General features: G+C 42.0%; 1 protein-coding gene across 3 annotated transcripts in view; it reads right to left on the minus strand.

The window, feature by feature from the left end:
* DIP2B (disco interacting protein 2 homolog B) overlaps positions 1-13,485 on the minus strand; it is a 69,824-nt gene that overhangs the window by 13,901 nt on the left and 42,438 nt on the right. For 2 of the 3 annotated variants that reach the window (XM_042796752.1, XM_042796750.1), the window contains 17 exons: positions 12,627-12,770; positions 11,698-11,817; positions 10,878-11,075; positions 10,542-10,633; positions 9,924-10,034; positions 8,323-8,446; positions 7,673-7,782; positions 6,820-6,922; positions 5,789-5,853; positions 5,445-5,538; positions 4,760-4,879; positions 3,838-3,952; positions 3,064-3,203; positions 2,744-2,880; positions 2,352-2,432; positions 1,743-1,870; positions 841-955 (listed from right to left, as the gene is read on the minus strand). In XM_042796752.1, the coding sequence (XP_042652686.1) occupies positions 841-955; positions 1,743-1,870; positions 2,352-2,432; positions 2,744-2,880; positions 3,064-3,203; positions 3,838-3,952; positions 4,760-4,879; positions 5,445-5,538; positions 5,789-5,853; positions 6,820-6,922; positions 7,673-7,782; positions 8,323-8,446; positions 9,924-10,034; positions 10,542-10,633; positions 10,878-11,075; positions 11,698-11,817; positions 12,627-12,770 (1,997 nt within the window). The remainder of the gene's footprint in view (positions 1-840; positions 956-1,742; positions 1,871-2,351; positions 2,433-2,743; positions 2,881-3,063; positions 3,204-3,837; positions 3,953-4,759; positions 4,880-5,444; positions 5,539-5,788; positions 5,854-6,819; positions 6,923-7,672; positions 7,783-8,322; positions 8,447-9,923; positions 10,035-10,541; positions 10,634-10,877; positions 11,076-11,697; positions 11,818-12,626; positions 12,771-13,485) is intronic. The other variant, XM_042796751.1, reaches the window with a different exon arrangement.

A 13,485-nucleotide genomic window follows, 5' to 3' on the forward strand; every position in this document is an offset into this window, starting at 1 on the left:
GAGCAAGTCAGTCACTACCATTCCATTTCACCTCTGTAACATCAGCGAGCCCTATGAGTTAAGTGCTTGTTAGCATCCCTGCCTTTACAGTCCATTTCATATACAAGAAATCCATTTTTAAATCTTTCATGACCAAAGTCCCAAAATATACACAGTTGCTTGATGAATCATATGATTTTGATCTTAGGATTTTATCCATCTGTCTCCTCTGAACCATCACACTCTGCTCCTTTTTGTCTGCCTCAGCATTCAGGTATCTAATCCATTATTCAGACCACCAGATACTTCCCTGATTTTTCTCCCGTTTGCATACTTCACACCCTGAATCTTCATTCCCAGGAGAATGACATACATGCAATGCAGGCAGCTCTCAAAGTATCTGTTGCTCATTCTACTTTCTTAGGATTACAGTCATTCAACTGTTTTAACCTTTCTCTGCTTACTGTCTCCCTGCTGAAAATGCATCTCCAAAGATAAGGGCAGCTTTTAAGCCTAACTTTGAGCACCACCATGATGCAGGACTAAAAGCAGAACTCCTAAGCTTAAGCACTGGGTCTGCTTTGTGGTAACTGTGTTTCTCTACACAGTCATAATGCTGACTGCTTTGTCAGAGCCTACGCTATTCTGTGTTGCAGCCGCTTTCCCAGGACCTTCAGGACATAACGGAACAGCTTGTACAGAGCAGATGTACCCAGCTTGTGACCCTGTAAAAATACCTTGTGCCAAGAGGGATCATGAGCCTGTGCTCTTTCCATCTGGGGCATGCTGATGGCCTCTGATCTGCCCACACACTAAAAACCTGCACAAACTCACCTCGTCCACCCATGTCAGTGGGCTTACCTGCAGCACTCGACTCATCCACTGAAAACTGTCCTCTTCAGATGCATCTGGCCTCTGCTCTGCAACCACCACAATCCTCTCGTCATAGAAGACAGATACTGAGAACACAGCAATCCTAAGGAAAAGGGGAGAGCCATATTGGCACAAATTCCAGTTTTACTCCTTGGGAGTAGGAAGCCAAGGAAACAGACTAAAGACAGAACTCATAAAAAAACCAAACCCATGGGGCAAAGACAGAGAAAAAACATTAGACAATTAAAATTGAGACAAAAAGGAAAGACTTTGTGAAGTCTGTAAGGGATTAATTCCCCTTTCTGATGAAATTTCTACATAGCATAGCCCCCTGTCCTCTCAACCTGTTATCACATTTCTGTTCCAACCTGTGGCAAAGCACCAATGCAATAAAAGCTTTAGAAGTATCTACAAAACATAGGGGGCTTAAAAATCTCCTGTTACGTTTTAGAGACATGAGCTACAACCCTGCCTGAGGATCTAGAAAATTATATCCACAACTGCTAAATAAAATTAAGTATCTTTGGACGTTAATGAAACTCTTCCTTGCTGCAAAGCATCAGCCAGCAGCTAACTGCTACAGAGACTTAAAAGTAAATTCTACAGAGACAGAAAATTATATTCTGCATGTGGCTGACTTATCTTGCTACTTGATTCCTTCCCCTGAAGTACACAGAGTTGATGAAAAGCCAGACAGGATAGTGGGGAAAACAGACCTGTGTTGGGCAGGATCAGGTCAATTATTGTTCTAAACAAAAACCATACTTCCTTTAACCGAGCTACCCAAACAAGCCAGTTACTAAAGAGAAATCAAAGATTGTACTAAAGATCCTGTTTCACTATATTACATGCAGAAGCTTATGGGGAGGGACAAGGTTTATTTTGCTAACCTTCCTCTGTAAACTGTTTTTATGGACTCTACTGCCAATCCAGTCGCTACGATGTCATCAGCGTTATGCCTACGTCCGCTAACTGTCAGCAATCCATCCATTTTTCCAACCACAAACACCAAACTGCCCTGAAAGATAAAAAGATATCTGTGAGTAACTTACATAAAGCAGATATTCAAGTGTCTCTGATGACTTGCATATTTCATAACTATGGCTAGATCAACTGAATTTGTATAAAACACGTTTTCTTTCTCTTTAGATTACATCATTTATGATTAAACCAGCAACAACTTTCTAGCCACTCAGCAAGACAAGACATTCCAGCACACATAGCAGAGCCGCCGTATAAAAAGCTTCTGACACTTGGTTTTATAAGAATTAGCAATTCAAAAATGTTAACAAGCAACACAGTAAGGCACTGTAATGACAATATGCTGGAACAGTAAGAGTTCCTACTGGCCTGGGCAAATCCATTAATTTTCAACTGTCTTAACCACAGCAAGCTATCCTTACACACAGTTAGGTACCCAAATGTTTTTCTTTTAAACATTGAAGGCTACTAGCGTGAACAAAAGAATGCAATGCAAGCTCAAAAACTGCATTACATACAGGTCCAACAAATCCCAGCAAGCCGGAACGGACAAACGGCACATCACCCACCGGAGAGCCAGCCGAGTTCACAGGGATAACCTGCAACAGAAGGGACGACACTGGAAGTAAAGCGGATTTGCCTGAGGATGGAAAAACATTCCCTACAACAAGAACTGCACTACATGGGAGTGAAGTGATGAGGAGGAGAGGGAATCCTTGATACAGTCATTGTTTTAGCACTGTGGGAGACTTATGAAAGGGGAACGCTGAACTTACCCAACTGTAAGGAGTTTTTCAGGGTATCTTTTTAAAAAATATCATTAACATTTAAGTTACAAACCCGAGAGACTATACAACGCTATCAATTCTACTGAGGAAACAGGGAAAGAGATGCATTCTGCTACACGTACCTCAAATGTATTCTTTGTCACTCCTGCCAGCCCATAATACATCATTCCTCCCGCTCTGGAGCTAACACAGATTTCGCCAATCTCATCTGTTTTACAGAGCTGGGGGGGTCCATCAGGTTTCACTATACACATCATTCCTAGGACAAATGAACACATCGTTGAAACGGTCCCCAAGGCGTGCCTCGTGGAAGAGCTGACACGTTTAACCGCGACAGACGCCAGCGCAGCATGGGGAGAGAACACTGACCGGTTCTTTTTCTAAAACCTTTTTCTAAAACATTCTCAAAAGGGTCTTAGAGGAGACTCCTGCACATTTTTACCTCCTGGCATCACATGGCCAACATCCTGGACGGTGAGGGCAGAGTTTTTATCTTCGGTGTTGACGCGAATCACGCCAAAGCTCAGCCCGTTCATGGACAGGATGGCTCTTCCAGGCAAAGGTGCCCCGGGGACCCCAGGCCTTTGAAGGACACAAAGTCAATACACTCAATCAGGCATACAGGCTATTATTAGACTCAGATGAAGATATCGCAGCAACAGAAGGATGCATATTTCAGTGTCTCTTCTTTGCATAACGAATTTAAAAGTGTGAGATGGCAGTAGAGATTGCCTCCCAGAAGAGCCACATCAAATCAGTAAGAAACCATATTCTTGGGCAAGTGCAACTCTTCTTCCAGCTCTTCAGCTTCCCCCATGTTAAACACCAGCTCCCAGACCAGGTGGTTACAGGGTTATTTATTACAGAAGGTGGCAACGGACAGAAACAGAGTATGGAAATGACTGTCCAAAGTGATATCAAATTTAATCTCAGAATCAGGAATACCACACTAGCTGTGTAAATTGAGAGTAGGAAAAAGCAGTGCACAGTTCTTGCAGGCACTGTCAAGCTGTCACACATCTTAGAGGGAAAAAAAGCACTCCCATCTTAGGAGAAATGTTTAACAACTGAGCTATCTGAATACCTGAGCACACAGAGTAAAGGTCAGTGGAGCTTATTACATGCTTAAGTCAACTACGATCAACCGATGTGTGAACAAACCTCAGCCTGGATCACTTAATCTAGCAAATAGACCGCAATGCTGTGCGCCCGTTACCTCCGTATGGCAATAGTCATTGCTTCTGGAGATGTGGCACATGGACAAATTGCCTCTGGTTTAAGCCCATGGCTCTGAAACAAGCTCAGGAAGGCATCACATGAGGAAACAGACCCTGGAAAGACAGAAAAGATGCCACTATGACTTTACATAATTTGATTTCAAAAACTGCCTGTAAAATAACTTATTTCTAAGTGCAGTGGTGTATCTGCAGAGTGTATGTACCGTATCACTTCTAAAAATGCCAGGTAGCATCTCCCAAGATACCAGCCACAAAGGAGCTTGAAGTGCCTACTGAATGCGACCTGGGAACAGGCACGTTCTCTTGAACTAGTCTGCTTTTCTCTCCCAATTTGCTTCAGAGTTGTTACATGCTCATGGTACAACAACAGGCTTAAAATACTTTCCAAACCTTCAACAATTAGTGCACACATGTAGGGTCTGTTTCCATGCAGCATACATAACCAAAACAGGTCTAATAGTATTCCAAGTATCCCTTCCAGTTGGTGCCATCTAGACAAACATTCTTTAAGCCTTTTCATCAACTGCATTCCTTGCAGATTTTTCTGGGGATTTTTTTCCCCTCCAAAGTTCTTCTTAAAAGCCTTTACCTTATCCCCTGTGAGCAACTTAAAACCAATCTCGCTGCGCCTGCCAGAATTCTGTTTTACACACAAGAGCTCCCAGTTCAACTCTCCTGTTTCCTACTTTGCAGTGTCTTTCACAATTCATACTCACAGGGTGAAAGCACGGAAAACCCCTTGCCCTGGTGCTCAAGTACCACGATCCACAGCTTTCTGTTACTAGACAGCTGCTCTAACTGAAATCTCCTCGGAAGTATCTACAAAAGGAGTTAAGCTTGAGCCTGTGGGACAACTAGCTGAGAACCCTCTCCTGAAAACAGCAGGATGTGCATACTCACAAGGATTCGCACCATCAGTTACAATCAGCATGCGCAGAGAACTCAAACTGACGTCTCTTTGGTCTCGATGGGCCATCATGGCCCAGTGCAAGTCTCGACACTTGACTAAAGCAACTTTTGCTGCAAACCAACACAAAAAAAAAAAACCCCAACATATAAGGACAAATAGAAGCTTTGCATGAGTCATTTTCATATGAATACGCACTCCAGCACTCTCAAATGAGAAAATTCTCACTAAAGCAAGCAAGCCTTAATTAACTGAGCCTGCAGTAACAGCAAACCCCAACATACAATAGCATCTGCTGTGGCACACAGGCCATTTGCCCACCACCTGAGCCAGGGTCTGTCGCTATTGCAGCCCCTCCTCCAGAGTGCAGAAATCATTATCATCATCTGAACGGTCTCAGGGAGGCCCTGGAATCAATGGGTCTTGCTGTGCTCAACTATTTTTTTGGTCTCATAAAAGGCACTGGCTTCAAGTACACAGGTCACGAGGTCCCCATCAAGTTTGCTGACATTCACGTGGCATGAGGGCTTTGTGCGTATTTAGGAAGAAAACAGAGTTTTGGCCCTCGAGATTTGTCATGGAATAGCAAGAAAAAGGCCCTAAGGCATCTGAGATTTTAATGCCCCTCACCCATTTACCCTGAGAACTTCACGCTGAAGTTGTGGAACATACAGTTACCTTTGTGGGCATGAACCCTCTGCACCCATGAGAGTGGACAGGTTTTCATCACAGAATAGGGCACACTGATAGTATGCAGTTTGTTCATTACATTCTGAAAAGCAGAAAAAGGATTTTTAGAAAAGGGCTCACTAAACCTATTAAGAAGCAGAAATAGGAGTCACCCTCACTCCCCATCAACCCCTACCCCACGTAAGTTTACTGAGGATGCTTCTACACTTGCTCCAGAGAACTGCAGATCCAGCAGGGAGAGAAATGGTTGACTTAATAGGTAATGGTCCTCAAATGCTGCAATTATATGGAGTTATGAAATGCTTCAGAAAGTCTTTGCAGTCTCAACTCACCGTTAGAATGCCATGCCACAATCCTGCGTCCTTCTTGAAATCCAAAACATTCACTATTGTTTCCCCTGGGAAAAGAAAGTTGAAGTTGTATTTATGCTAGAATCTGCATACGCTTGAATCTGTCAGATCTGCTCCAAGAGGCACGCACGTAGCAGGCAAGTGCAGAGCCTTATTTGTCTGATTATACGTTTTACCAGTCAGAGTTCCTTGTTATGCAAAACAGCACAACTGAACATCAATTTAAAAGAAGGAACGCATCCCAGAAAGTTGCAAGAAAATTCCATTCCAGCCTGTAATGTACATCAGTAGAACAAAGTGGGTCTTAACATCATTATGCATGAGCAGTAGCAGGGGAAGAAAGTAGAGAACATCATTCAAGCACCGACTCCCAGAAGCAATGGAAATTGAAGTGAAGGCTTCCAAAAGACAAACTCTGCATTTTAAAGTACTATGACATATGTCTCTAAAAATAAAGTTTTACTCTTGGATATATAAATTAGCTTGATTTACAAGGTAGACCAGACTAAAACCATATCCTATAGCAGAACTCTCTGTACTCCCACCAGCAATTTCCAATCTCCATTTCTAGGCTGGCCAAAAAGCCTCATGCAATTAGTAAAGAACCAGCAAGAGGTGCTTTGGTATTTACACAATCAAGAACAGAAGTTTGGAAAGACATTTTAATGGGTGACCAGTACAGCGAGAAGGAGACTCAAGCTGCTTGGAAAATGCTCCACTTCTGATTCACCTGCTTCCCTTTTGATTCATCAGCACAGACTTGTTCACTTTCTTTTTATTCATCTTCACTGTGGCAATGAAAATGATGTAGTTTTGGATAGAAAATGTTACAGATGATCTTCATTTTTTTGGGAGAATTAATCTTCAGGTTTTTATTTTACTTTTTTTTTTTCTTTTTTAGTAGATATTATTGTGTGTTGGTTACTCATAGGCAGCTGTTAAAAGCAGAGGCAACCACTGAAAACGATGTTGTGGAACCTTCATTCCTTTGATGTTTTTGTGACATCACCTACCTTCAGAATAGTTGCAGGCCTGAGACAAGGCTTGACAGTGAGACAGCATGGCAATCCGAGACACTGTAACACCCATAACACTTCCCTCTTTGCTTGTCTTGTACTACAGAAGAGGGGAAAAAAAAAAGCCGGGGTGTGCCTCTGGATCTCACATATGAAGGAAATTAAATCATGGAATCCATATTAAATTAAATTTTGTTTCTCTAAAGCTGCTGAGACATACTCAAAAAGGTACGTGCTTGTAGAAAGGTATCAGCAAGGTTCACGACTGAGAACACAGTCAGTCAGGTAGCAAACACGTTCACGTAACTCCAGAGAGATGCGAGATGAAGATGGCAACTGAATGTGTTTCTGTTTATGTCACTGTCACTACTTCTCACAACACCTCTTCCTGCTCCCCATAAGTGAAATGAAAAGCCAATCTGTGATTTCAGAATAGCCAAATTACTGTTACTCCTTAATCCACTGCCATTCCTCGAAGTTGCCTTACTGAGGTGTACAAATGAAAATAAACTCTGCTAGGAAGAACAGAAAACTCCGAATGCTGTTGGCTTAAGTAGTTTCAGAAATCTGTGTTATCAAGTACACTATCTCAGAGAGCTCTGTGGTCTCAATTACTAGCTTTCTGGAACAAGAACAGTGTTCTCCAATTAATTTTGAGCAGCACTTAAGGCCACAAAGATATTCAAAACTAAAATAAGCTTCACAGCAGGTTGTACACAGCAAAAAACTTGTTTCAGTGGCTAGAAACTGGGAAGTTTAAGGTAGTGAGGTGAAAGTATTATCTCTCTGGTGATTAGAACATTAAATTCAGCTCAAGGAAACTACTTTCTATTCCCCTTTCACTACTTACCTCAATATATGCTGGCTCAGTTCCTGCAGCTGAGATGTTGGGCTGCCAGTCCTTAGGAGATTTGGAGAGATATTTTGAATCTGTCACAACCCATTTGAGTCTGGGCCAACCTAGAGCCAAAATTAAAGCGGAACATTAATATCAGTTTATTTACTGAGGGATTTATATTCTGCAAGAATATACTAAAACCCCATCATTTGTCCAAGTTCAGTTACACAAGCAAAATACCAAGCCAAGCCAAGCTACCAGCCAGAAGGTTCATCTCATTTCTCATCAGGGAGTTCAGTGGGCAACAAGGTGCTTCCTGCACTCAGGAAAGATCCCTGCAGTATTTCTAAATATAGCTTGTTGTATCATTAATAAAAATGCTTTTGAACCTGCCAAATGCCACTGAAGGGATCTGAGGACAACCCTGGCTTGTAAGGTGGATTCACTGTGACTTCCAGAACAACAAAGCAATTCTGTCAGCCACACGGAGCAATCTACACCATAAGCACAAAATCTACAACAGTTAAGTGATGCTATCAGAAAAGTTTCTCCCTTTGCGCCTCCCCCCCTCCCCCAAATGCATTCAGATGTCTGACAACTACTTTCAGACAGTTCAGCTACAGCACAAGTACAATCAAAAGCAAGTATGCAACCAATCTAACCTTTAAACTGCACAATTTCTCCATTCTGGGTTTTTGGAAGCCCTTTCAGACAAACCTCAGTGGTGAGGGCCAAAGCAATACCACAGCTTCCCAGCAGGAAACCAATCTGCTGACCACCAGCATCCTGAGGGAAGAGGGGGGAAAAAAATGTCATTCCTGTTTAAAGATGACAATAGTCAACTGTCCCCTTAACCAAAATCCAAGGTTTGGTAATGCTCTGGTAACTGGATGGTAACATTATGGATCAAATGGGGAGGAAAAAGAAGAAACAACCCATGCCCACAAGCACTCCTCCCTTTGGTTCTTCCTTCTGCTCCCACATTCAGTGTCTGGCAATGGTTTGAAACTCAAATGACAACCACTGTCTGGCAGGGATGAATACAACCGGTGCTAAGCTTACATAATGGCACGTTTTGGAAGACAATACACATCCAGCAAAAAAAGCCTGCTGCGTGAAGACATACCTACGAGCCAATAAAGGTCCACAGGAAAATGGTAAACCATCAGAAAAATGCAGAAGGGCTACTTTATTTTCTGCATATCAAGTCTGCTCTTTTAAATTAATTTTGTTCAAAAAATGAGTCGGTTATGTAACTGGGGACAGATTGCAGAGAAATTTGGTGATTCTCAAAGGGAACTCTTTATACAAATATACAAACCAAATATTACATTGGCAGGACTGAAATGCATTGGATGTGAAATCCACAGAAAACAAGTGCTCGTGCCCAGCATCTAGGCATCGCGCATCCACCATTCATTTTCATTAATGGAAGCCCAGATGCTTCAAAGAGGAATCATGAGGCAAAAAAAGGAAAACGTATAATTACACTGAAATAACAAGGCCTCTCTTTCCCCAGGAATTAATTTCTGTTGCACAACGATAAAAACTCTGAAATGAGGAAGCTCACTAAGAAATCTGATTGGGCAAATACTGGGAGGAAGTTTTAGTTTTGCATTTGGTTGCTATAGCAGTTGTCACATTGCAGACAAATGAAAGCAAAGCTCTGCGACTCCCATAGTATTACCGCACTAGCTTACCATTTCATTACCACCTCTCTTGCCATGTATTTGCCATTATTCTGTTTCTTTTGTTTCTTCTTATGAAATTCTATAGTTTTAGACAGTGCTTGACATGGCAATAATAGGACAATATTGCAAAAATTCTGGTCAGGGTAAAGAAAACACTGTGTTGAGCAAAGATTCACAAAAAAGTGCCTCAAAGTCTTCAGAAATACTTTGCACCTCCAGTCTCCAGCGAAGTCAAAAGACTGGCAGATGCTAAGCATGGCTGGAAGTGAGGCAGACCCCCTTCACATCGATCAGAAGGCAGACTCACAGTATTATCTGGACTCTACAACAGAATGAAGACTACAGCGTTTAGGTGTATCGACCGTTTCCAGCTACTCAGCACAGTTCCCTGGTCAATAAGTTTTTCCATTTTTAAACAGCTATTCCAGGTTCACAAAGGTCTTGCACATTGTGTTGATACAGAGCTGCTAAGGCAGCAGCTGGATGCCGTGAAACACTTTCAGAGGTTGATGGTCTGACTTGGTTTTCATCCCACATCAGCCTATCACTCCTCTAAGTTCCATCAACGTTACCTTTCTGGTAAGAGGTACCTCTATAGGCACTGGTATGACTTCTGCTAGGAGACAGCCGTAAAATGCCACCATAAACATGACTGGGTCATTGTTGGGATAAACAAGGGCTACCTACAATTCACAAAAACGCTTAGTTAGTTGAAATACAAGGAAAAATTGCAAAGGTCAGATCTACAGTGACTAGAAGTCAGAAGACTTTGTGTTATTTCACATTCTGCCACAGCATTTTTCACAGGGTATCTTTACGTGCTCTTTCTTCCACAGAACATATGGTATGTGCATGAGCTCCTCACGCAGTAACGTCAGCATTCCCTGTGTGCCCATATACACGAAGATGCACACACAGCCAAAACACAGAGATCTAAAACCTCTGTATTTCTCTCAGAGGTGCAATGCTCTTCCTTAGATGTATTTCAAAGCCCAGAGCCAAGAAGTTGCTTACAGAGCAGTCAGCAGGACTGAAAAAAATCACAGAAGCTTCTTTCCCAAATAGCCTGTCCCTGGGATAAGAGTCTTGCTATTAAAAGAACAAGATTATAGCACCTGTGGTAAGTTACAGCCCCCCCCCAACCCTCTTTTTACTTCAGAGGGAGAACCAGACAGTCCCAAACTCATTACCCTATCTCCGGGTTTTAACACGGGTTCATTTTTGGTCCCCAGTTTATTAAGCAGTGTGTAGGCCAGCTTGAGACTTCTGCTCCACAATTTGCCTAGAACACAAAGAAGAGAGACTTGCACAACTCTAAATCAAGCCAGCATACAAGAAAATATTTCCATTCTTGGCTGCTTTTACCATCTACAGTCACGTCCTCTGTTTTGGTTACACTTCTTTGTCTACAAAGCTCTCAAAACCCAGGAAGGTATTTGCAACCCCACTAAGACCAACAACCCTGTGTTCTGTCCACTCCTGCTCTTTCGGAGCAGCTTAGCAATGGAAGCCACGGCTCAACTCACCATATGTGAGGGTATAAACTGGTTTTCCTGTAACATCCAGTGCTGTCAGACAGGGGCACTTAGCTTGTGTGGTTCCCCAGCGCTGCAGTGCTGCTTCTAAGGCAGGAGGCCAGTTACAAACAACTCCCAGGGGTTCTCCCTTCACAGGTGTCATCTGGCGTCCCTCTGGCTTGGGCTGATTTGGGTCAGGCTGGGGAACTGAAGAAAATTCAATAATGTTTCCAGTTCATCTTCGCTCATTTATTACCAGACAGTTAAACTAGAAAGACACACTGAGAACAAATGCTTTTCCTCATCGCCTTTGAGTTTAGACAACCCTTATTGCATTTCATTTCCTAGGAAGCCTTGCACAAAACAAAACACCATCATAAACACAGTTTTCTCCTAAGGTGCTATTAAAAGGTACTCAGTACAATAGTGAGGAAAGTAATACAGATCTGGAGAAAAGAAAAACGATCTTATAAAGCAAGGTTGTAACGAAATTACCAGTAAAGACACCCCTTTTGGGAAATTAATTAAAGTAGCCTGAGCAAATGAAAGAGTTTTAAAAATCTATTTGAAATATTTTTGTTCATAAGTTTTAGTTATTGTAAGAAGTTTAGTGTTGAGGAGGCCACTCAAAGCTTGACAGTATAGTGAATTACTTCAAATTACTTCAAACATTGGTTTTGCATCAGACTGTTCATGAAGGCTACTGCTAGCTGAAGATAGTGAACCAGAGTCCACTTCAAAAGCCATGGCATAAACAAATTCAGCATGTGCATGTCTGTGTACTTACAACAAATGATTAAGAAAAACCCCCATTATTTGGTGCTATTACCTTCCACGATTTCTTCAAAATCATCCACAAAAAATTCTTTCAAGGGCGGCCTTTTAGGTCTTTTCAAGGTGTTAAGCAACTGCTGAATTTTCGTGGAGACTCTACTACTCACAGGAACACCTGGAGGGGAAGATTTTGTCTAATAAAAGTGTTCATCATTTCTATTAACATTTACATCTCACCTCCTTCCACCAGAGGATACTTCTCTCGGTGTGCCCACTCACTCAACAACTGGCTTCCGTTACTAAAGGCTGTGCCAGTGCAGGGTGACATTAGCAAGTATCATATCAGTTCTGTATTAGCTCAGTGGTCAGAAAATGCTACTAATAGGAATTCATTTTTAAAGCGTTTACCCCTTCCAAAGGCTGATTTCCATCTGTCTCTGACACACCGCACTTGCTGTAAAATCTGCGCCTGCTGCAGCACCCACCGGCTGCCGCGCCAGCCTGCCGGCAGAGGGAGGGCGCGACAAGACCAGGAGCAGTAACGCTACTCTCTGCACAAAGGTTTGTGCCAACCAGCCTGGAGTGGGTACTCTCAGCTCCACGGGAGCTTAATTGTAGTTAGGAATTGTACTATTTCATTCATTTACCTTTCCTTTAGGGGATTCTAGGACAAAAGCTTTTAAAAACAATTAGCCTACCTAAGCATTTATAATTTTTTTCTTAAAAAGTGGTAGAGAAGAGAAAAGCCTATTATCTTTCCCATGATTTTTTCCAGTTCAGTACATAGTTGGTAGCTGCTGCAGCACGGGAACGTGTTAATGCCAATGTCCTAACTGTGGCAGAGGAATGTGTTAATGCTAATGCCATAACCATTTCACATTTGTCAAGTGCTTAAACGGGATAAACTCGAGTCACATGATTTGTTCTCCCAGCTCAAGTCCTTAACACTGTTCTGATTTCTGGGCACTCTGAAAGCTTCCGTACCATCAGCAGTATCCATGAGACTGGACCGATTAGATCCTTTGTGCATGCCTTTCACAATCCCTGAAGGAGGAAGGTCAATCGCTGCTGGGCGTGCTGAGGAAGAGGAGGTAGTTGCTGTGACATCTGGGGGAACTGAGAAATTTTCTAAAAAAAGGGAGAAAATTGAGATGGCAATTAACATATACCTTTTATTGTCGAATGAAACAAGCAAAGTGTTAGTTACCTGTCACCAACAACCTTAAGAATTTAATGGGTTGAATGTGTGGGAGCTCTTATTAACGCTAAGCACACCGCTTCCTAAATATTAAGTAGATCTAGGAGGTGCACATTATCTGTTCTGGAAAACAGAAAACAAAGGCACAAGATGAGTGGCTTTGTCCAGGTCAGAAAAGTGGTTCACCAAAAGAGAATTCCTATTCTTGGTCTCTAACCTTCAAATCGAGCTAAATCTCTTGACCTTCAGCACTGTAAAAAGAAAAAAAAACAAAACAAAACAAAACGTGTTTGAGGTCCATATGAGCTCTGAAATACTCAAAGCCCAAGAACAAAAACCTACATCACCTATGCAGTAATCTCTCTTGCTAGAATTATACTATTTAACTTTTTTGTCAGTGAGGGCTTTCTAAAACAAAACATGCAGTAGGCTATTGACTAAAGCAGATCAGCAAAAAATCATGTTGGGTTTAAATTTCTTCCAGTTCACTGGCTAAACAGTATGAGCCTGTCCAGCAGTTAAATAATAAACTTAAAATATAATGAATAGAGCAAGATGGGTCTTACTTTTGCTTTAATTTGCAAGACACTGTTCTGCTTCTCAGACGTGTTTGTAAGCTTCATAACTGCAAGTAACTCTGCATAC

Source organism: Tyto alba, unplaced genomic scaffold (assembly GCF_018691265.1).
Source record: "Tyto alba isolate M040663 unplaced genomic scaffold, T.alba_DEE_v4.0 Super-Scaffold_23, whole genome shotgun sequence".
NCBI classification, from domain to species: Eukaryota; Metazoa; Chordata; class Aves; order Strigiformes; family Tytonidae; genus Tyto; species Tyto alba.